The 20738-nt window shown below is 54.2% G+C and overlaps 2 protein-coding genes across 8 annotated transcripts; one reads left to right on the forward strand and one right to left on the reverse strand.

The window, feature by feature from the left end:
* Positions 1–1866: 1866 nt before the first annotated feature.
* Positions 1867–11579, forward strand: Creb3l3 (cAMP responsive element binding protein 3 like 3). Of its 3 annotated transcripts, none has more exons than XM_074054345.1 (10): positions 1867–1958; positions 2390–2521; positions 2997–3276; positions 4079–4185; positions 6421–6558; positions 7723–7829; positions 9084–9152; positions 10229–10313; positions 10535–10631; positions 10809–11579. In XM_074054345.1, the coding sequence occupies exons 2-10, from the start codon at positions 2390–2392 to the stop codon at positions 11123–11125; spliced, it is 1332 nt and encodes a 443-aa protein (XP_073910446.1). In that variant the 5' UTR covers positions 1867–1958; the 3' UTR covers positions 11126–11579. The 3 variants fall into 3 exon arrangements, with proteins under 3 accessions (XP_073910446.1, XP_073910445.1, XP_073910447.1); XM_074054344.1 differs by having other exon boundaries at positions 1892–1989; XM_074054346.1 differs by having other exon boundaries at positions 1892–1989; positions 3000–3276.
* Positions 11575–20402, reverse strand: Sirt6 (sirtuin 6). 5 transcript variants are annotated; one of them, XM_074054347.1, is made up of 9 exons: positions 19904–20399; positions 19387–19774; positions 18290–18417; positions 16940–17122; positions 15613–15672; positions 13867–13962; positions 13714–13794; positions 13123–13246; positions 11575–13045 (listed from the first exon to the last, which is right to left on the reverse strand). In XM_074054347.1, the coding sequence occupies exons 2-9, from the start codon at positions 19450–19452 to the stop codon at positions 12716–12718; spliced, it is 1068 nt and encodes a 355-aa protein (XP_073910448.1). In that variant the 5' UTR covers positions 19453–19774; positions 19904–20399; the 3' UTR covers positions 11575–12715. The 5 variants fall into 5 exon arrangements, with proteins under 5 accessions (XP_073910448.1, XP_020021466.2, XP_073910450.1 ...); XM_020165877.2 differs by having other exon boundaries at positions 19387–20399; XM_074054350.1 differs by having other exon boundaries at positions 12905–13045; positions 13718–13794; positions 19387–20400.
* Positions 20403–20738: the final 336 nt, after the last annotated feature.

Here is a 20738-nt window from a genome sequence, read left to right on the forward strand (position 1 = left end):
AATGTCCCGTTGGGGGCAACTGTTCTGATGCAAGTTATTTTCACATAAATGAACTACAGAGGCTGTGGTAAGGGCTGGAGACTTGGCACAAGGCCCTGAGTTCAAATCCCATACTGCCAAATAAAAGAAAAGAGAACAGAGGGGTGGTACATGGTAAGGTCACACTACCTTTTGTTCATGAATAATGAGGGTCCATTGAGAAATATAAACCAGGATGTGAATTTCTTGTGAGCAAGAAAGGTGTTTTAGTTGCTGTCAGCCTGGCACCTTGCACAGGGCCCAGCACAATGCCAGGCTCTGTTTAGTCTTCATTCATGTAATCTCTAGCAGTTTCCTGCCACATTTGGTCTAAAACAAACTCCTTGCCACAGTTCACAGGGTCCTGCACAACCTGCCCGGTGCCCTCCCTGCCTCCCCCTTGCTCCCTGTGTTCTAGCCACATGGGCCTCCTTAATGATCCCCCAACATACCAGGCTTGACCCTGCCTCAGGGCCTTTGCACATGCCGTGTCTTTAGTCTGACCCATTTTTCCTGTTGCTCTCTCCACAACTGGCTCAGTCTCATCCCTTGGACTCTACTTACATGTTGTCTTTTCTTATCTTTTTTTTTTTTTTTTTTTGGCGGCACTGGGGTTTGAAGTCAGGGCTTTACACTTGCTAGGCAGGTGCTCTACCACTTGAGCCAAGCCTCCTCAAAGGGGGATTTTCCAGTTCTTCATGGTTCTGTGCCAAAGCAGAACTCATATCAATGGATATGAGTTGGTTGAGCACCTGCTGTATGCCCGGCTCTGAGAACTCAGCAATGAACAAGAGAAACTCTCCCAGCCCCTAGGCACGCACATCCTGGGCAGGAGGATGACAATCAGTTAAACAAACAAATAAGTAAATTTCAAGCATTGACAGTCCAAGAAGCATGCGAATAAGATAAGGATCCCAGCACCAGTGGCCACACCTGTAATCCTAGCTACTCAGGAGGCAGAGATCAGGAGGATCACAGTTCAAAACCAGCCTGGGCAAGTAGTTCAAGAGACCCTATCTTGAAAAAACCCATCAGAATAAAGGGCTGGTGGAGTGGCTCAAATGATAGAGCACCTGCCTAGCAAGAGTGAGGCCCTAAGTTCAAATCCCAGTACTAGAGGGGGTGAGTTCAACTATTTTATATTGCAACAATTTTTGTAAATTTCACAATGGACCCCCAAGCACAATGTTAATAATAATAATAAAAACCCAGTACCACCAAAATAAATAAATAAATAAGGAGGTATGAGACGGGCTCCTCCCTGTTGGGAGCAGTGCAGCCATCTGAGTTGACCGATGAAGGAACCTTCAGGAAGATGCCAACGTGGTGGCACAGAGTAGGAGGGAGGGGAGTTCCAGCCGCTGGGGGCAGCATGTGCAAAGGCCCTGAGGCAGGAAAAGCTGGGCTTGATGAATATTTGTTAGTTAAATGGATGCTACATGATTCTAGAAGGAATTGATTGCCTGGATTTGACCATGGGGGACCCGAAGCAGGGCAGGCGCGAGCTGATCCCACAAGGCGCACAGGAGGTTGCACGATCCCAGGAGGGAAGGGAGCCCCTGGCAAAACGTCCAACTTCCTCTATGTTTTGCTCGGTCCTGGGAGCAGCCTAGACCCATCCAGGGATCCGAGGGGCGGTGACTCCGAAGAGAAACAGTCCCTGTAAGTAGGGGAAAAGTCACGGCGCGGCTGAGCCTCGCTGGACTTCGGCCTTTGCCCACTGCCGGCTGGGAAAGCACAAAACAGGGAGATAACGGTCCTCCCTCCCCCGCCCCAGCCTGCCCCCATGTCATTGGCTCTTAGCGCTGTCCATCTGCTCTGTGCACCAATCAGCATCCACGGCTGGGCTGGCCTCTCCCGGGCCCTATTTCAGCATCCTTTGGGGGAGGCGACCAGACACAGAGAGGAGCAGCAGGACTGGGGAGCAGCGCTTTAGCCGGGTGGGGACCTGCAGCTCCGCGCGGGGACAAGGCAAGGGCTGGCCGGGTCCATGGAAGGGTATTTGACAATGGGGTTTGGGGTCAGGAAACGCATCCCGTGTTGTCAGGCCTGTCAGGAAGCCTCAGTCCCATTGCACAGAAGGGAAGACTGAGGCGAGAGAGGCCTCTTTGTCCTCGTCTCTCCCCCACGTCCCTCTGTCTATCCGGAGGAGGAGTTGGGCCAGCCAGTCTGCAGTACAGGATAGTCCCGGGGTGTCCCCTCCTAGGGCCCTTAAAGGATATTGACTGTCCTGCCCTGCTTCTTTGGGTCCGTCCCACTGTCCAGATTCAGATTCAGGGATGGAGCCTCAGCCTAGGCTGAGCGGGGATTGCAGGACCATGTGCAAATGAGAAGGGGTGGTGACACTCACACCTGTCCTTCTTCACCCCAGATGGCGTCCCCTGCCTGCGCCGTGGGCCCCGTGGATAGCCTGGAGCTCCTCGACCTGCTATTCGACCGGCAGGATGGCATCCTGAGACACGTGGAGTTGGGTGAGGCCTGGGGCCACGCCGCCAAGGACCAGGTGAGGGGTCCTCTGCAGATACCAAGGGTCACAGCACTTCTGCTGGGCAGACTGAACATCTGGGAGGGTCCTTGACTTGCGACCTGCAAACCCAGCTGGACTCTGCTCAGCTCTGTTCGACCCTCACAGGTCACAGTGCTCCATTTGAGCAAAACTCATTACTTTACAACAAGCACCCACTCCTTCTTACAGGTGGGGGAAAATGAAATCTCAGAGAGGCTGGACACTCACCCAAGGCCACACACTAATTTGAAACAGGCCGAATGGCTCAGGGCTCGCTGGCGGGTGTTCCCACACTAGCCACTGTATTGCCTTGAAGCCTCAGCCACTTTGGAAGGAAGGGGCATTTGCTTCCTCTTAGAGCAAGGACGGACACCCAAGAGCCCAGAGAGGGTCAGTGGTTTGCCCAGAGTCACACAGCAGTCTTGAGCTGAGCATGGAACCCCTAACTCCCTTCCCTCTCTCTACCTTCCAGCAGGTGCTGCCATGCTCAGACTCTGAAGAATTCTTGAACTCCATCCTGGGCCCGGGAGACTCGGTCCCCAGCTCACCAATCTGGTCCCCTGCGGCCAGTGACAGTGGCATCTCTGAGGATCTGCCCTCTGACACCCAGGACACCCCTACACAAAACAGAGCAGCTGTCACCCCAGCCGGGTGCCATCCTACAGAGCCCGGCAAGGGGCCCTGTCCCTCCTATGTTCCCAGCCCGCCATGCTCAAGCAGGCCCCTGGAGGCCTCTGTCGCCATAGACCTGGGTGAGTATGTGGAGATGGAACTGTGGGGGCCCGTTTTGTGGGTGGTGTAACTGAGTCCCAGTGAGGTGAAGCCACAAGCCAAAGCACAGTGCTGAGATGGAATCCCAGCGTGGCAACAGAGTATGTCCTTGTCGTCTTTTGAACCTGTGTGCCTGGCTCAGAAAGATGTTCAATAAAGTGTGTGAGATCAGAGCCCCTGGCCTCAGAGTGCAGCTCCCAGATAGAGAGAGGCTAATCCTTATCACATGACATCCCCAGCAGATCAGTAATGATTTACTCTGGGGACACTGGTTGACACCCCTGGCTGGACAGACAGAGCCCTGGTTGGAAATACATGGCTACCAGGGCATCTGTTGTCTCTGGAGTCTCACAGTGAGCAACTGTGGATTCTATTGGTGGCTCAGAGAAGTTAGGTCACTTACCCAAGGTCACACAGCTCCACCCAGTTGAGATTAGACAGCTACCTCTCCTGAGATTTGTGTTCTCAAGTCTACTGTGTGCTGGGTGCCAAGGAGAGATGGAGCCAGAGATGACTCAGACCTCGTCTTTGCCCCATGGGGAGATAAGAGCTGGTCAGCTGGGGACCTAGTCTCTCATCTAGGGTGGTAACTGCCTCTGTGTCCTGGATTGGCAGTGGGTCCCCTTCTTTAGCCCCATGGAACAGACAGATGTGCCCGGATGAATATGGAGAGTAGCCAAGCCTTGGGGACCCCTCACACATTGGGGTTGATCATGGAGATCAGCTGGGGTTGCAGGTAGAATCGGGGAGCTGACGCCATCTCAATCCCCTCCTGTCCCTCAGACATGTGGAGTGCAGGTGGCCTCTATGCTGAGGAGCAGGCCAGCTTGCCCTCCCGCTTCAACCTCACCGTGAAGGAGCTCCTGCTGTCCGGCAGCGCCGGGGACCCGGTGAGCATCCCCTGTGCTGCAGGGCCTCTGAGCTGGGAGAGGGCCCGAACCCCTCCCAGAGAGGGGCAGGGATCTGCCCAGGCTCCCGACAGAGCAAGCCAGCGACCTGGGCTCATTCAGTCCCTCCTGGGCTGGCATGCTTCCCACTGTAGTAGTAAGAGAAAAGAAATATGTCCTGCATGCCAGCACTGTTCACATGCTTTCTTAGAGCACTGGGGTTCGAACCCAGAGCTTCCCATTTGCAAAGCAGGTGCTTTATCATTTGAGCCACTCCTCCAGTCCATTTTGCTCTGGTTATTTTGGAGATGGGGTCTCATAAACTCTTTGCCTGGGCTGGCCTCGAACCCCAATCCTCCCCATTTCAGTGTTCTAAGTAGCTGGGATTACAGGCGTGAGCCACTGGCGCTTGGCTCCTATTGCTTTTTTAGTTTATTTTTCCAGATGGAGTCTGACCAGGGCTGGCCTCGGACTGTGATCCTCCTTCTTCTGCCTCCTGAAAAGCTGAGATTACAGGCATGAGCCCCAGGCTTTTGTTATCTTTATTTTACATACAAGGAAATGGGCAGAGAGGTTCTGTAATTTGCCCCAACCCACATTGCTGCTGCAGACTGGATCCTTGAGTTAGCCTTTCATGCTTGTTGTGTTTATTGCACACTGATCAAGGCCCATCTTCCCTGCCAAGGGCTTCACAAATCTGTAATAGAGACCCCTCAGCCCTGTTTCACAGATAAGAAATTAAGATTAACCTCTCAGAGAGGTTAAACTACCAACAACCTAAAGTCACACAGCAAGCAAGTGACAGAATCAGGGTTTGAATTTCCATTTGTGTCATGCCAAAGAGTGTTCTGACAATCTCTAGGGAGAATTCCTAAAGACTTGGGGACACACAGTGAGTGCTGGCCACATGTGCACTTGGCCTCCAGAATCTCTTAGTTGGGGTGGGGAGGCTCACTGCTCCCAGAGGTGTGCCAGGAGGAAGAAAAGCCCAGAGGGTCATGGCCAGTTCTAGAGGGCTTCCTGGAGGTTGTGGCACTCCAGCAGGCCTTGAAAAGGTGGGCCAAGAAAATGCTTGCTTGGGAATGCTAGAGAGACATTCAACAAACAAAATATTGGAAATGTATCTTTTAGCCAGGTATGTTTGCACATACTTATAATCCCAGCACCAGGGAGGCTGAGGCAGGAGGTTGGAGGGTGTGCAGACCTTTTCTTTGTTTTGCTGATGACGCCGACACCTGGCTGGCGGGGCTGAAGGGCAGCCTCGGGTCTCAGCCTGTGGAGTTTGAACTGAGGATGGCAGTGCGGCCGCCCAGGACGGCTGATTCATGGCGAGATGCGGCAGGAAGAGGAAGAGGGGGACAGACAGACAGTGACCTGGCCCAGTATCCCAGACAGAATGACAAAGTCCACTGCTACCAGAAGGGACTTTTCTTTTTCTTTTTTTTTTTTTGTGGTACTGGGGTTTGAACTCAGGGCCTTCACCTTGAGTCATTCCACCAGCCCTTTTTTTGTGAAGTGTTTTTTCAAGATAGGGTCTCACGAACTATTTGCATGGGCTGGCTTTGAACCTCGATCCTTCTGATCTCTGCCTCCTGAGTAGCTGGGATTACAGGCGTGAGCCACCGGTGCCTGGCTTAGCTTAATTTTTTTGAGGCAGCCCAGGCAGTGCTCCCTCTCACAATTGTCCTGCCTTTGCCTCCCAAGTGCTGGGATCACAGGCATGTGCCACCATGCCTGGCCCCTATATGTTTTGAATGTGACACTTTATCACAATCATTGCTCCATACTGTTATATGGAAGGTGGCATCTTTTTTCCCTGCTGTGTCGTACTCCAGCCATTGTCCAGATAAACCATCCTTACTTAACCTGCCTCTGTTTGTTGGGTGATTCTCTCACTTCTCATTATCTGCTAATACAGACTCACCACAATGAATGTCCAGAGGCAGAAACAGTGCCTGGCACAGAGAAGGTGCTTAGGAAACAGTTGTTGAATGACTATCTGTGAGAGACATGAAAGACTTTGTGCACGATTCATTTTGTACCTATGAGGAAATCTTTATGTACAATTCCTGGAAACAGGATGGCAGGGTCACAGGACTCTGACTTGGTTATTTTGAGCCTTGTTGCTAGCGAGATTCTATAGCGGATAGATTAATCATTTCTCAGATTCTATGCCTGTTTGATTCCCTGGAGGCTGTGCATCTCTGAGCCTTCAATGTGATGCCCTGGTTTCCATAGCAACAGCATCACCTGACGGCCCCCCACTTGTTGCGGCCCGGGAACGGGCACTATCAGGAGCTGGTGCTGACAGAGGATGAGAAGAAACTGCTGGCCAAGGAAGGTGTCACCCTGCCCACGCAGCTGCCACTCACCAAGGTGCGTCAGGAGTGCGGGGCGGGGGAGGGGGAGCAAGGCTGGACTCGGGCTCTCTCCTTTTCTCACACTACCTGCCTGCATCCTAAGCCATCTTCCCAGTCCCCCAAATACTTATTTTATTTTATTTTTTTGTGGTACTGGGGTTTGAACTCAGGACCTTATGTAGGCATTTTCCCACTTGGGTCACTCCACCAGCCTTTTTCACTTTAGTTATTTTTTGGGTAGAGTCTCAAGATTTTGCCCCAGGGCCAGCTTTAGACCTTGAATCACCTGCCTGAGGCTCCCAATAACTCAGATTACAGGAGTGAGCCACCATGCCTTGCTTTTGGTTGAGGAGGAGCCTTGATAACTTTTTGCCTAAGCTAGCCTCCAATTGCAATGCTCCCAGTCTCTCTCTCTCCCATGTATCTGGGATTACAGGCATGAGCCATGGATCCCAGTCATTGGTTGCTAACACTTTTCTAACCCCGAGATTTCACATAAGAATTCAGTAGCTGTGGCCACAGATTCCCACTGATGACAACAGGCGCTAAGTAGCTGCTGAGGCTCTGTGGTGGAAACACCTGGCTTCTGGCTTGTGTCACCCAGTGTCAGTACTGGAGTTTGTCATTCTTTTCATTCTTTTTTTTCTGTGTGTGTGTGTGGGGGGGTGGTGCTGGCATTTGAACTGAGAGCTTTCACCTTGAGCCACTCCACCAGCCCTTTTTGTGATGTTTTTTCCCAAGAGAGCGTCTCATGCATTGTTTGCCTGGGCTGGCCTCGAACCGTGATCCTCCGGAGTAGCTAGGATTACAGCCACGGGCGCCTTATTTGCATACGTCAATTCTAGCTCTCAGCAGCCGGACGCCAGGGAAAGGTGCAGTTCCCAGGCATGGCCACTAGGGAGCGCCGCAGCACCAAGGCCTCAAAGTCTGGGGGAAGCTGTTACCTTTATAGGATCGGGGCCCCCAGGGTGCGTGTAGCCTGGAAAAAGCGTCAGGACGCAGGAGTATTCTAGAGACCCTGCAAGAATGTAGCAAGTGGACAGCTGAATTTTGACCCATTAGGAGCTTACCCCCAGGTTCCTGGAGCAGGGATGGTTCACATGGGACCAGAAGGAAGTTGCAGGGTGGATGTCAGAGGGGACCATGTGCTGACTCACTCTGTCCCCGTGTCACCCTGCAGTATGAGGAGCGGGTGCTGAAAAAAGTCCGTCGGAAAATCCGGAACAAGCAGTCAGCCCAAGAAAGCAGGAAGAAGAAGAAAGAGTATATTGATGGCTTGGAAACTCGGTAATGTGGGGAGTGGGTGCCATGCTCACAGGGAAACGGAGGTCCAGAGTGGGACGCAAGGCGGCCAGTGTCATGTTTTTTAGGGCCTCTCTAAGAGATCGTTTTCCCCACTTATTGCAGGGTTGCACAGATGGCTAGAAATGGCACCAGGGCTAGGGTTTCGGGGTCCCTTTGGCCCCTAGAAGGTGTGGCAGGAAGGAAGGATGAGACATGGCACACCCTGCTTCACTCTGCAGTTGAAGATGGGGTACTTGTTTGCCCCATCTGCTCTGAGGTGGTCTGCTCTGAGGTGGCCCTGAGAGCTGTCATGGCTTCCCTGGGTGGAAAGAGGAGCACAGGGAGCCATGCCTGCAGTCCATTTTGCTCTGGTTATTTTTGGAGATTGGGTCTCCAGAACTATTTGCCAGGGCTGGCCTCCAACCTAGATCCTCCTCATCTCTGCCTCCCCATTAGCTGGGATTACAGGTGTGAGCCTCCACACCCAGCTAGCTGCATGTGTTAACGTGTGCTCTTGCTGTCATTATGTGCTCCTTAGATCTTTCCTTGTCTTTATCCCAGGAGTTGTTGAGAGGAGGGCTTTTGAGTGGGGGAAGTTATTCTGATTTGCACACTTGAGTGATCTGACCCACAACCTCATTTACAGAGGATGCTGGGGGTAAAGGTGGGGTCCCCAAGAGAACAGTCACTACTTTCTGTCTCTCTCTCTCTCTCTCTCGCTCTCTCTCTCTCTCCCCTCTCTCTCTTCCCTAAACCTCTAGTCCACTTATCTCATGTCATTCTCCCATCCATCCTATAAGCTGAACTCTGTACCTGTCTTACAGGCAAGGGCAGTGAGATTGAGGCTGGGATGTCTCAGGTCACAGGGAAGGGGAAGACTGAGACTGGGGTCTCTGGCTTCAGGAGTCTTCTGGAAACATCACTGTGTAATTTTGGCACCCTAATCCTTGAATCAAGTCCCTTCCCCTCCCAGACCAATGAAGAGACAGGAACTGGAAACCAACAGACTTGTGTTCAAATCATGACACTAAGCACTGCATGGTGGTGTGCACTTGTGGTCCCAGCTACTTAGGAAGATGTCGTTCAGGGACGGCCTGGGTGACATAGAGAGACCCTACTCAAAACAAAAAAATCCTGCCATTACAGATTTGCCTGGTGGCCTCTTTCTTGGATCTGGGGTTCCCTGCCTATAAAGTGGGGTCTCCCAGGGAGGTGTCAGTGATGGCATATTCTGAATGTCCCTGGTCATCCCTGTAGGATGTCAGCCTGCACAGCTCAGAACCAGGAGCTGCAGAGGAAAGTCTTACATCTGGAGAAACAAAACCTGTAAGTCTGTGTTCAGCTAGGGGGAGGATGGGGAGAGGCCCTAGAGTGTCTTGTGGGAGAAGGAGGTGAAGGGCAGAGAGCCTACCACGTGGTGACAGTAAAGAGCAGGGAATAAGGTCTACCCTACAAAGGAGGTAATACACAGATTAGGGGATTTGAATTTGGAGCTTGATGGATATGTAAGGGTTCACTAGGAAGAGGTGCTCCCAATGGAGGATATGGCTAGAGGCTGGGAGTATGCACCTGACTGTCCCAGGGACACAGCCATTTAGTTCATATTATTTTATCATCTACTCTGGAGCGGGCTCTGAGCACTGGGTCCAGAACAGGGAACAAAATAGACAGTCTCTACATTGAAAGAACTCACGCCTGGTGGGAGAGGCGTGAACAGAAGGAACAGAAGGTGGCAGAGGAACAGAAGCATCCACAGATCATCCCAGCAAGGAGAGCCCCTGGGAAGAAAAAGCAGGATGTATGGCCAGAGGATTTATGTTAGGGAGGTCAGAAAGGGATTCTCTGAGGATGTCACATTTTAGTCAAGGCCTGAAGAACCCAGCTATAAAAATACCTGGTGGAAACAGTGCCCTTGGCACAGATGGCACAGCCTGTGCAAAGGCCCTGGGGCAGGACAAGCCTGGGTGTTGGAGAGCAGTGAGGAGGCTGTGTGGCAGGAGCAGAGGGAGCGAGGGGGAAAGAGAGAGGCAGGGAGGGGACAGGCAGGTCGTACAGGGCCCTGTGGGCTTCAGGGAGGACTTGGGCTTTGACCTTGAGGGTGGTGGGAAACTGTGAGGACTGGGAGAGGCACATTCACACTTGCCAAGCATCTTCTGGCCACTGTGCAGAGCAGGAACCCAGAGCTGGGCAGGAGTTGCAGGGTGGGGGATTCTGGGGAAGAAGCTGGGGCTGGCATCCAAATGAGTGATAATGAATGATAACAAGTGATAATGAGGACCCAGGTGAGAAAGCAGTGGGGTCTGGAGCAATGGGTGGGATTCAGATTTCACTGAGGCTGAGGACCCCAGAAATGGACAGGAAGCAAGGTCAAGAGCCCAGTGGAGACCTCTGGTTCCTCCAAGGTCCCTCTTGGAGCAGCTGAAGAAACTCCAGGCCATCGTGGTCCAGTCCACCAGCAAGTCTGCACAGACGGGCACCTGCATAGCAGTGAGTCCTGGCCCCCAGTCCCCTGGTCACCCAGTGAGGTGGCGTCCTTGGTCTTTCCAGAGGGGGCTGCTGGGAGGTGAGGGCCACTAGAAACAGAGACTCGTAGCCCAGCTCAAACACGATACTCCACTCTTTGGGGGTCTCAATTTCCCTGCTTATAAAACACGCATGCTTACTGGGGAGGGGGAAGAATGGGGTGACCCCCCCTCCATCTCTGGCAGGTCCTGCTGCTTTCCTTCGCCCTCATCGTCCTCCCCTCTGTCAGCCCTTTCGCCTCCAACAAAGCCGAGAACCCTGGGGACTTTGCGCCCATGAGAGGTAGGTGTCTCTTGCCCTCAAAACTTGTGACTGCACCGTGTCGTTAGTTCTCCCTGTATCCTGGGACAAGGGAGACCCCCATGCCATAGTTCCCTGAGGCTGGGGGGTCTAGGAAATGAAGGACAGGACTCCAGACCCCACTGTACTCCACCTGACCCCCTCCCAAATTCTGGTCAGTCTTCTCCAGAACTCTGCACAACGATGCTGCGTCCCGTGTGGCCCCTGACACTGCACCAGGCTCCGACTCCCCAGGACCCTGGCCTGATGCTGGCACATCTCATAAAGGGTCTCCAGGCAGCCTGGGGACAGACTGGGGGGGCTTCCTGGACATACCGGAGCTGGGCAACTCCACAGAGAAGCTGGACAATGCGACCCTGGTCCTAGGCAATTCAACAGAGGATCTGAGCCAGGCCACCCTGCTGGACTGGGTGGCCCCTGAGCCTATGCTCAGCCCAGGACGGTCGGGGTTGGAGGCAGTGGGGGAGGAGCTTTGAGCATCTGAGCCTCCTGCCTTGGGGACGCTTTGGGGGTGCTGCAGTGGACAGCTGAAGGCCCAGCTGAAGGCTGAGGTGAGGCAGAGGCCTGCTGCTCAGACTCATAGCTACACCCCTCCACGGGACTGACCGGGGTCCCTGCAGAAACTGTCCCTCAGGTACCAGGCAAAGTTGGGGCCACAAAGCCTGAGACATTGACATCCAGGCTCAGGGCAAGCGGCTGGACACGTGCAGCCCGATACAGCCACAGACAGACAGACAGAAAGGCTTCCACAGCCCTCTGCCCCGGACTCCCCCTGCCTCCCACGCTCACTGGGCAGAGGACATGGTCAAGCCTGCAGGGACCCGGGCTCCCCAAGCACCAGGGAAACTTCTAGACTTCGGGGTGACTGCCGGTCACAACCACCCTCTTTTCTAAGACGTCTGTGACTTTTAATAAAGTGTTTTGACAGAACACGGCTGCGTGGATGTGGAGTGGGGTGGGAACTGAAGTGGTCTCCAGAAGGGGCCAGGCCAGCCCCGGTGGGGTCTGAGGTGCGGGATGAAATGCCTGTCCCTAGGCTGGGGTGGCTTCAGCACCTTGGAGAGCAGTGGTGGTGGGCAGGGCGTGCCGGGTGGATCCAGAGACCCCAGGAGGCCTCACGAGGGTGTCCGTGCAGGGCTGGGGCACCTGCCTTCCTAGGGGGCTGGGCGCCCACTCTGCTCATTGTACAGATGGGGAAACTGAGACAGCATAAGTAAGGAGCCTGGGTCACAGTTGGGGACTGATGATGGGACTCAGCCTGTGGGATGTGCAGGTGCCGGGACCCTGAGACATGGTCACTGTCCTTAAGGGGCACACAGCCTGGGAACAAAAGGCAGATATTAAACAAACAAACCCTACAAATAAAGTATATAACTACAAAACAAACCCAGGCGTGTTGGCCATGCACTGAGGGACAGAAGCAGGAGGATCGTGAGTTCCAGGACAGCCTGTGCTACATAGCAAGACCTTGGCTCAAAAAACAACAAAAGTTGCCCAAAGTTGCATCAGGAAACTGGCCAGATCCCTCCAGGCCCCTCTGGGTGGTCAGCCTGCTCCAGCCCCATTGGGGTGGCACACGCTGGGGCCGTCAACACACTCAGATGCAGGAGAGTTCTGCTTTATTGCATTGGAGATTTTGGGAAACCCCCAGGAAGCCACCCACCCCTCCTCTCTCTCCCTCCACCCTACTGTCTGCCCACTGTGAGATTTGGCTCCCATCCTGGAGGGTCTGTAAAGGCGCCTTTAGGGAGACAGATCAAGAGCCAAGAGGGGCTGGGGTGTGAGTGAGGGGTCCTGGGAGGAAGCCAGGAAGAGTCCAGCTGCCCCTTCCCCAGACCATCCTGAGTCAGAGGCTGGGGCGTAACTGGGAGCCCCAAGGCAAGGCTCTCACTAAGAGCCACAAGAGCCAAGGGAGACACAGTGAGGATGGGTTGGACCCTGGGCTGGAGCCCAGGTCTCAGAGCCCTGAGGTCCCCATAAGAGAGATACATGTAACAAAGTGACACCATAAGAAAAAAAGAATCTGTGGTTTCTACAAAAAGCCCCACCCTCCCCGAGCACCCGTGTCAGCTGGGAGTCACCTCGGCCTTCACCCTTTTGGGGGGCCGGCGGGGTGCAGGACTGTCTGGCTGTTCCCTTTTGGGGCTGGCAGGCTGGGAGCCATTGTGCCAGGTGCAGGGCTCTGGCTTGGAGTCAGCAGGCACAGAGCCATTGAGCTGGGCTAGGGATTTGTCTGTGGGCTCGAGCTTAGGGGTTGGGGGGCGTGGCAGGGGTGGCAGGGCCTTTTCCAGCACACGGGGACCATCCCAGGCTGGTATCTCCAGCCCCAGGTGCTTCATGAGTTGTGTCATGACGTCATCTACATAGCCATGGATGCGCAGATCAGCGTGTCGGTCCTGCAGGGATTGGGGAAGGGTTAGACGGGACAGGGAACCAGCTGGGGTTCCAGGCAAAAAATGGGCTTGGGACCTACGTGCTTGGTGGGCTGCAGGTTCACGATGACCAGCTTTCCTCCCCGGCGCTTGGTGGCCAGGGGCAGATTCCCACTGGGCCGGATTTGCAGGGAGGTGCCCAGGGTGATGGACAGGTCAGCATTCCTGGGGTCAGGAAAAGGGAGTAGGGCTCATTCTACCGACCTCCTACTCAGTTCTCCTGCCAACACCCAGAGGCCGTCCCCAGAGTCCACCTGTCCACCTCTGTCCCTGCTCACCCGGCCCCAGGGCAGGTTCAGGGCTGTCTCAGGTCCTACTCCATGGACCTGGGTGGGCCCTGAATCCTAGTGGTAGAGCTGGACCAGAGTAGGATCTGGGCTCAGTCTCCACCTGGCTGGGTAGCACTGGACACAGAGCCACTTTGCTAAAACCTCATCTGTATCATGGGCCTGGGCAGTGCCTGCTAGGGCCACAAAGGAGGATGGTGTGTGGAAAGCCCCTGCCTGCCGCTTTCTCCATGAAGCCTTTTGTGATTCTGCCTCCAAACCCATTTCCCTGCCTTGTGCAGAGCCTGCGCAATTCTGCCTGGTTCCCCTGCCCATCCCTCACTGTGGGCAAATTGGGGCACAGACCTACTAGCCTCATCAGCAAGAGCCAGGTCCCTGTCCGGCAGTGCATCTTCCCAGTCTAGGATGGTGTCTCTCAGCTCCCCCCTGCAGAGGGAGGCGAGGAGTTAATGGACCCTCCGCCTCCCTAGGGTCCAGGGCATAGGCAGGAGCACTCACCTGCAGGCCCGTAGTCCCCTTGCCTTGGCTACGGTGCAGAGTCGGCCTGTGGTCTTGAGGCCCATGGTGCCCACAACTGTGTCCCGGACATACTGCCTGTGTTGGGAGGAAGGAGGAAGGGCGAGAGGTTGGCGAGCCCCTCGGGGTAGCTGTGTGCTGGGGCGATGGGAGTGGGAGTGGGAGTGGGGCCACACGAGCACGAGGAAACGTGGGATACGCCAGAATGAGGGGTCTTGAGGAGTAGCTGGCCTGGACGCTGTGTGACTTCCACAGCTGGCAAACAAAGCCAGTGGAGCCTTCATCTCCTGCAGGAAGGAGACAAAGCCCTTGCCCCGGACTGGCTCCCAGACTGGGAGAGCACTGGATCTGGGACTCTGGGCACTAGGTGACATTATGTCGCTTTTACTTTTCCAAGGCTGGGGTGCAGCTCAGTGGCGAGCACTTGCTGAGCATGAAAGAGGCTCTGGGTTCTGTCCCCAGCACCGGGAAAAAAAAAAATTGTGCTGAAGTTGTCGCAACGGATGTTGCAGCTCCACAGTTTAGGGCAAAAGGTCGTGAGGTCAGAAGCTTGCCTGCAATCCCAGCACCTGGGAAGCAGAGGCAGGAGGGTGCACTTTGGGAGACCATTCCAAAAGAAAAGAAGAGAAGAGAAGAGAAGACAAGAGGAAAGGAAGGGCAGAGGAGGAGAGGGGAGGGGAGGGAAGAAAAGAGCGAGGGAGGGACAGAGGGAGGAAGGGAAAAGCTGGTTGTTGCAAAATGTTAATGGTGGGTAAATGTAGGTCAAGGGTCAGCAAGCTACAACCACCGGGTCACATCAGGCCGCACCTTGTGTTTTATCAATAGTTTTATGTGCACACAGTCATGCCTGTTTGCTTAAGGTGGATTTTGCGACTAATGGCAGACATGAGGAGTCATGACACAGATGTCTCTCTCCTTCTGGTCCCCAGAGCTGAAAATACTGACTCTCTAGCCCTTCGCAGAAAAAACTGGTCAGCCCTGGTCTAGGGGAAGCACAAGCTGGCAGTATGATTCCTCTAGTTTTCTGTAGGTTGGCAACTTTTCAAAACAAATTTGGAGAAAAAGAAGAAAACAGGTGGGTCCTACCTGTAGTCTGGTCTCAGAGGCCTCACCTTGAAGCCGCAGCCCCTGGCAGGTGTTCACACCTGTGGCGCCACTCACAGAGAGGGGGAGACTCACTCAGAGCCCTCCACCTTGGGGAGTGAGGGGTCCCAACCTGTGTGGCTTGAATTGTGTCCCCCAGAGGGACATCTGAAGTTTTCACCCCCAGGAACTCAGAAGGTAACCTGATTTGGAAATTGGGTCACAGCTTTGTGATTAGATTAGGCTGTATGGCAACGGGAAGGGGTGTCTTATAAGAAAAGACAAGAGACACAGGCCACCATGTGATCATGGGGACAGATGGCACCATATGGCCACAAGCAAGGTATGCCAAGGACTGTGGCCACAGGCAGGAGCTGGGCCAGGCAGAAGGGGCTGCAGAAGAACCATGGGACTACATTTGTACTTTTGTGGCTTCATTTGTCACAGTGGCCCCAGAAAACAGGCCTGTCCCTTAGGAAGGCCTTGTGTGGGCATCCAATGACCTGTGGCTTTTTGGGAACATCAGATTAGAGTCAAGTGGTCCATCTGCAGAGTCTGCAAGGGAAGGGCCAAGACAGTGCATGGCTGGGTGCCCCATAGCTCAGGGCAGCCTGGGCAGCAGGTCAGGTCCGCAAAGACACTTACGTCTTACACTTTGCGCATTCTTCCACAAACATGTTCCCGTGCAGCTCTGCCAATTTATCCCTGGGGGAGGAGAAGTAAGAGGCTCAATGATGGAGTGGGCTCCCTGGACCCCCAGACTTCAGGCCTGGTGCTAGGCCCCACTCTTCTAGGAAGCCTTCTCTGGCCCATTGGCCACAAGATCCATCAACTTCCTCTTTCTGGCTTTTCCAGCTTCTGGCTCCCCTGCTGTGCATCCCTGGGTAGGTAGCCCAACCTTTCTGAGCCTGAGGAGGAATTATTAACCACACAACTGACCCCACCATTACAAATGACTAGCCACTGTCTTCACAAGATGCCTACCCTCTTCACAGGCACCTAGGGACCAACTGGTGTCACTAGGTTGGAAGGACAGAAACACAAACTTGCAGACTGTAATGAAAGAAACTAAGAAAAGGAATGGCCTCAAGAGCACTGGCTTTGGAGGTCAAGGAAAGGGCATGAGATCAAATCTGGGTGCTGTCACTCCAAGCTGTGTGACCTTGGTCTAGCCACAACCTGTCTGTGCCTGCATGGCCCCACTCCAAGGCCACCACTGAATGATGTGCCTATTCAATGGACAACTTTCTGGTGTGGGATGAGACTCAGCTGTGTGGACCAAGGAAGCTCTGTGCTTGTTCCTAATCTCAACCAAAGCCCTGATCCCCAGGGTATGGAAACGTGTGTTTCCTTCCACTTCTCCAAACATCTACAAGGGCCAGTTGTAGTGGTGGACACCTGTAATCTCAGCTACTCAGGAAGCAGAGATTGGGACAATTGCAGTTTTCAAGGCCAGCCTGGGCAAAAGTTAATGAGACCCATCTCAACCAATAAGCCAGGTGTGATGGTATGCACCTGTAATCTCAGCTATGCAGGAGATGGAGGTAGGAGGATCAGGACTGAAGCTAGCCCCAGCCAAGATGTGAGACCCTACTTGAAAAAATGAAGGAAAAAGAACTGAGGTGTAGATTGCATGATAGAGTGCCTGCCTAACAAGAGTGAGGTCCTGAGTTCAAACTCCAGTACTGCCAAAAACAGAAAGAAAAAGAAAGAAAGAAAGTGGCCCTGGAGAAAGTGGATTTGCCTGCATGCTGAAGTGGAGGACTCAGACTTGGGTCATTTCAAGACAAGCCATCAGAGGCTGGGGTGTGGCTCTGTGGGGAGCGCTTGCCTAGCATGTGTGAGGCCCTGGGTTCAACGCCAGCATCTAAACAGGAAAGGCACAGAGGCTTAGGAGCTGCACCCCTAGGACCAGAGCAAGGGTGACTGGAACTGAAATGTGCCAAGGAGGCGAGAATAAGCGCGGTGGTACCTGGGGAAGCCGGAGCGCACGTGTAGCCCGTCCACGTTCTGGCTGACCACGAAGTGCAGGAGGCCCACACGCTCCAGCTGCACCAGCGCCATGTGCGTCTGTGTGGGGCGCGCGTTCTCAAAGGTGGTGTCAAACTTGGGGGCTAGGCCACGCTCTTCCATGGTCCAGACGCCGTGGGGACCTCTGAGGGGTGAAGGCAAGGAGAGATGTGGGGAGAAAGAGCGTTGGGGGAACAGGGAGAGGAGGACAGAAAGAGAGTCAGACAAAGAGTGAGGGAGACAGAGATAAAGAGGAAGATAAAGAAAAGGGTAAAAATTAATTATTCAATTCCACCAGCACTTCCTGGCAGGGCCTTGTGCTGGGTGATGACGGGATCGAAGTGGACCCGTTCTCAAGGGCTTTGGATCTTGTGGGGGACCTGGGTCTCCAGCCCTGACAGGTCAGACCTGGAGTAAAGACAGAGACCTGGGCTGGGGGCCCAGCACAGGCAGTGAGGGCTTTTGGGGAGTGTTGGAAAGCTTCAAGAGGAGGCGGCACAGTCTCTGGAAGGGTGAGAGGAAAGCAGGGAAGTTCAGACAGAAGAGGTAAACCAAGGTCCTTGGGCAGGCACTAGCCTGTGATTTGGGGAAATGCCAGTAGTTTAGGGGTCACAATGGACCAGTGGAGACATGACTCACGGCTGGGTCAGGAAGGGCTTTGGCCTCCAGCCTGCTATATGGCACACTACTGTGTGGCAATAGGGAGCCAAAGCAGGTTATGGGAACAGGCTTTATGCCTTAGAATTTTAACATTCCTCCAAGAAAGAGGAATCTGCCCTCCTACTGTGAGACCTGGGCTCCAAAAGAGAAATAAATATAATTTCCTGCTCTTCAAGAGAGGGCTGCAAACTCAGCTACCACCCAGAGGTCACCAGTCTGGATTTTCAGTAACAAGTCTCTAGTCTCACACAGGCTGAGGGACATAGAGGGATGTTTCAATGGTATGTGGTGTCACACCCTGATCCCAAAGGCAAAGCCACTTGCCTGACACCATATCCCATAGGACAATATTTGCAAATGAGTGTGGAACTAATCGTCCTGTCTATGGTAACAGAACCTCAATGTATAACGAGAACATTCACCTAAAGACTTCCTCTCCCAGCATCCCTTGCTGATAGGTATGATCAGGTGACCAGGCTCCAGCCAATGGAGTGGAATGGAATGTTGGTTGTGATTTCAAGATCCCTCCCTTCCCTAATACCCAGGACTTGGCCAGAAGGATGGGCTCCAATGCCTAGGTATCTGTAGCTCCCAGGGAAGTCCCCAGCAGCACATCAGATCCTGCCTCAGTTTCCCTGCCCCACTCACAGACCTGAAGTCAGGGATGCCAGAGGCGGTACTGATACCCGCGCCTGTGTGGAACACCACCTTGGAGGACTGCCGGACCAGCCTTGCCAGCTCCCACACCTTCCGCTCCAGCTCCTCCGGGGGGTCAAAGATCTGTGGGATGGGAGTGCAGAAGGGACTGGTCAAAATGTGTCCCCCAAAGGGCAAGGGCAGAAGCCACAGGCTTGCCCAGGGGAGGGGAATGGATTGGAAAAGGCAGCTTGTCCTCATGGCAGTCCTCTGCCCTCCATGGTGCCCACATCCTTTGGGCTCAAAGCCCAGGTCCTCCCTGCAGCCCATAGGGCCCTCCACGACCTGCCCGTCCCCTCTCTGCCTCCCTCTGAACCCCTCACTCCCTCTGCTCCAGCCACACGGACTTCACAGCTCATCCAACATGCCAGGCTCCATTCTGCCCCAGGGCCTTTGCACAGGCTGTGCCCTCTAACTGGGATGCTTTTCAACAGACACCCATATGGCTCCTTCATTTCCTTTGGGTTTTGGCTTAAATGTCACCTCACTGATGCCTCCCCACCCATCTGGATTCAACGTACCCTTGTCTATCTCTGCCACTTTGACGCGGGGGTTTTGTCTGCAGTGCCCGCTTAACATAGGGTTTAGTAAGGAAGGGGTTCACATCATCAGAGCACTCCACGCTCACTGCCTCAGGCTTCCGGGATGGGGGCAAACTTCACCCCAGTTTAGAGACGGACATGAAGACCCAAGAGGGAGACAGGTCCTTCCACAGCATGACTTGTGCCCCACCTGGCCTGGCTCTGGGATCTTCTCCAAGTGTCTTCATTTCCACCTCCCTGCCTTTACCCTGACATCCCACCTGCAGGAACCCACCAGCCTTCCTGATCCAGGACCACCCAGTTCCCGGGCCCCATTGCCCAAAAGTTGGGCTTGTCAAGGTCCCAGGGCGCGCAGGGAGGGGTTGTCATTTCCCGCCCCCTCATCCCTGGGAAGTCCCTCCCATTATCTAGTCTCAGTGCCTCCTGAGATTCCCACAATTCCCCGCTACCGTCCTGCCCCGTCCAGCCTACGGCCTTGGGACGGCCTTCGAGGACCCCCCGGCGCGCTCACCTCCGGGAGACCGCACTTGCCCTTATCCGCGTACGGCGACAGCCCCGCAGCGTAATTCACCGACATCGTCGCCGCCCCGACGGGAACAATAAAGTTTCCCTTGTTGAGGCCGCTTCCGCCGGAAGTCAGGCGATATGGCCAAGAGGGAGGAGCCACATTCCGGGTCTACACTTCTGGCCGCTTCCGCCAATGCGCATGTGCCAGGTCCTGACGCCTTCCGCGCCATGTTGAGTGCTGGCAGACAGAAACTACATTGCTTATGTAGATTCCTGCAGTCTGCGAGGAGACTGCCCAGGGACCCAGGCGGGAAACTGAGGCGGCAAATCGCATGACAGTTCTCCAGTAACATCCAAAATGAGGGGAACCAGCGACCAGTGCTCCTTTCACCCTTGTTAGAGAATAAGGAACTTTATGAGGACTATGTCAGAGAGTGAGGACCCAGGATCCCAGTTCATGGGGGTGGGAGGGTTGTGACAAAGCAGTCTTTTCGATCAGTGTGTGTCGCCGTTTTAATTACCTGCATTGCCTGTAGTTCCGGCTTCTTCAGGATTCTTGCCAAGCCCCTTTGGCTGGGAAAATTGCCCACCAGGCTGTGTATCTGAACTCGCCCCCGCACCCCGTTCGTCTAGAATTTCAGCCAATCAGAAGTAGAGTTTTGCGTTGCTAAGGCAATGCATTGTTGCCATGTCTTCAATTGGAACTTTGATTTCTAACAATTTGGTGCTGTGGCCGGGAAAACTCGACTTCCATCCGGGAAAGGAGCTGGGTATCGGGGATCAGCACCCCTGAACGGGGCCCGCTCATGGGTCTGGATTCTCAGCGACGCAGGGGAGGGGGCCCGCAAGCGCAGCGGCCCCGCAACTGCACGGGCCAAGGTGAGAAGCCACAGGAGGACGCAAAGTGTACCTTGGTGGCCGCGGAGGTCTTGGGGGTTGTGTGAGAGTGAATGGGAGGTGTCCGACACGAAGTGAGTGCGGGGTTGCGAGCCGCAGTTCCTCGGGCATCCAGGGTTCGCGCGACCCGCCTGTTGCTCACAGCGCCGTCTGCCGGATATCCTCCGCGGGGGCTTAGGGAGTCTGTTCACGTCCCCAAACTAGCCAAAGCCTTTGATGTACAGCAGGGAAGAGATGGAGGACCTGCTGACTTCCTTTCTAGGCTGAAGGACCAAATGACAAAGTATGCAGGATTAAATATAGGTGACTCTCCTGGGACACAGAATGCTTAACTTCCATTTGGTAACTAATAGGTGGCCAGACATTGCTAAGAAATGGCAGAAGGTAGAAAACTGGAAAGAGAAAAGCTTGGATATTTATTAAGGGAAGGCCAGAGGGTTAGTGTGAGACGGGATGAAG

The sequence above is a fragment of the Castor canadensis genome, chromosome 14 (assembly GCF_047511655.1).
Source record: "Castor canadensis chromosome 14, mCasCan1.hap1v2, whole genome shotgun sequence".
Classification (NCBI taxonomy): Eukaryota; Metazoa; Chordata; class Mammalia; order Rodentia; family Castoridae; genus Castor; species Castor canadensis.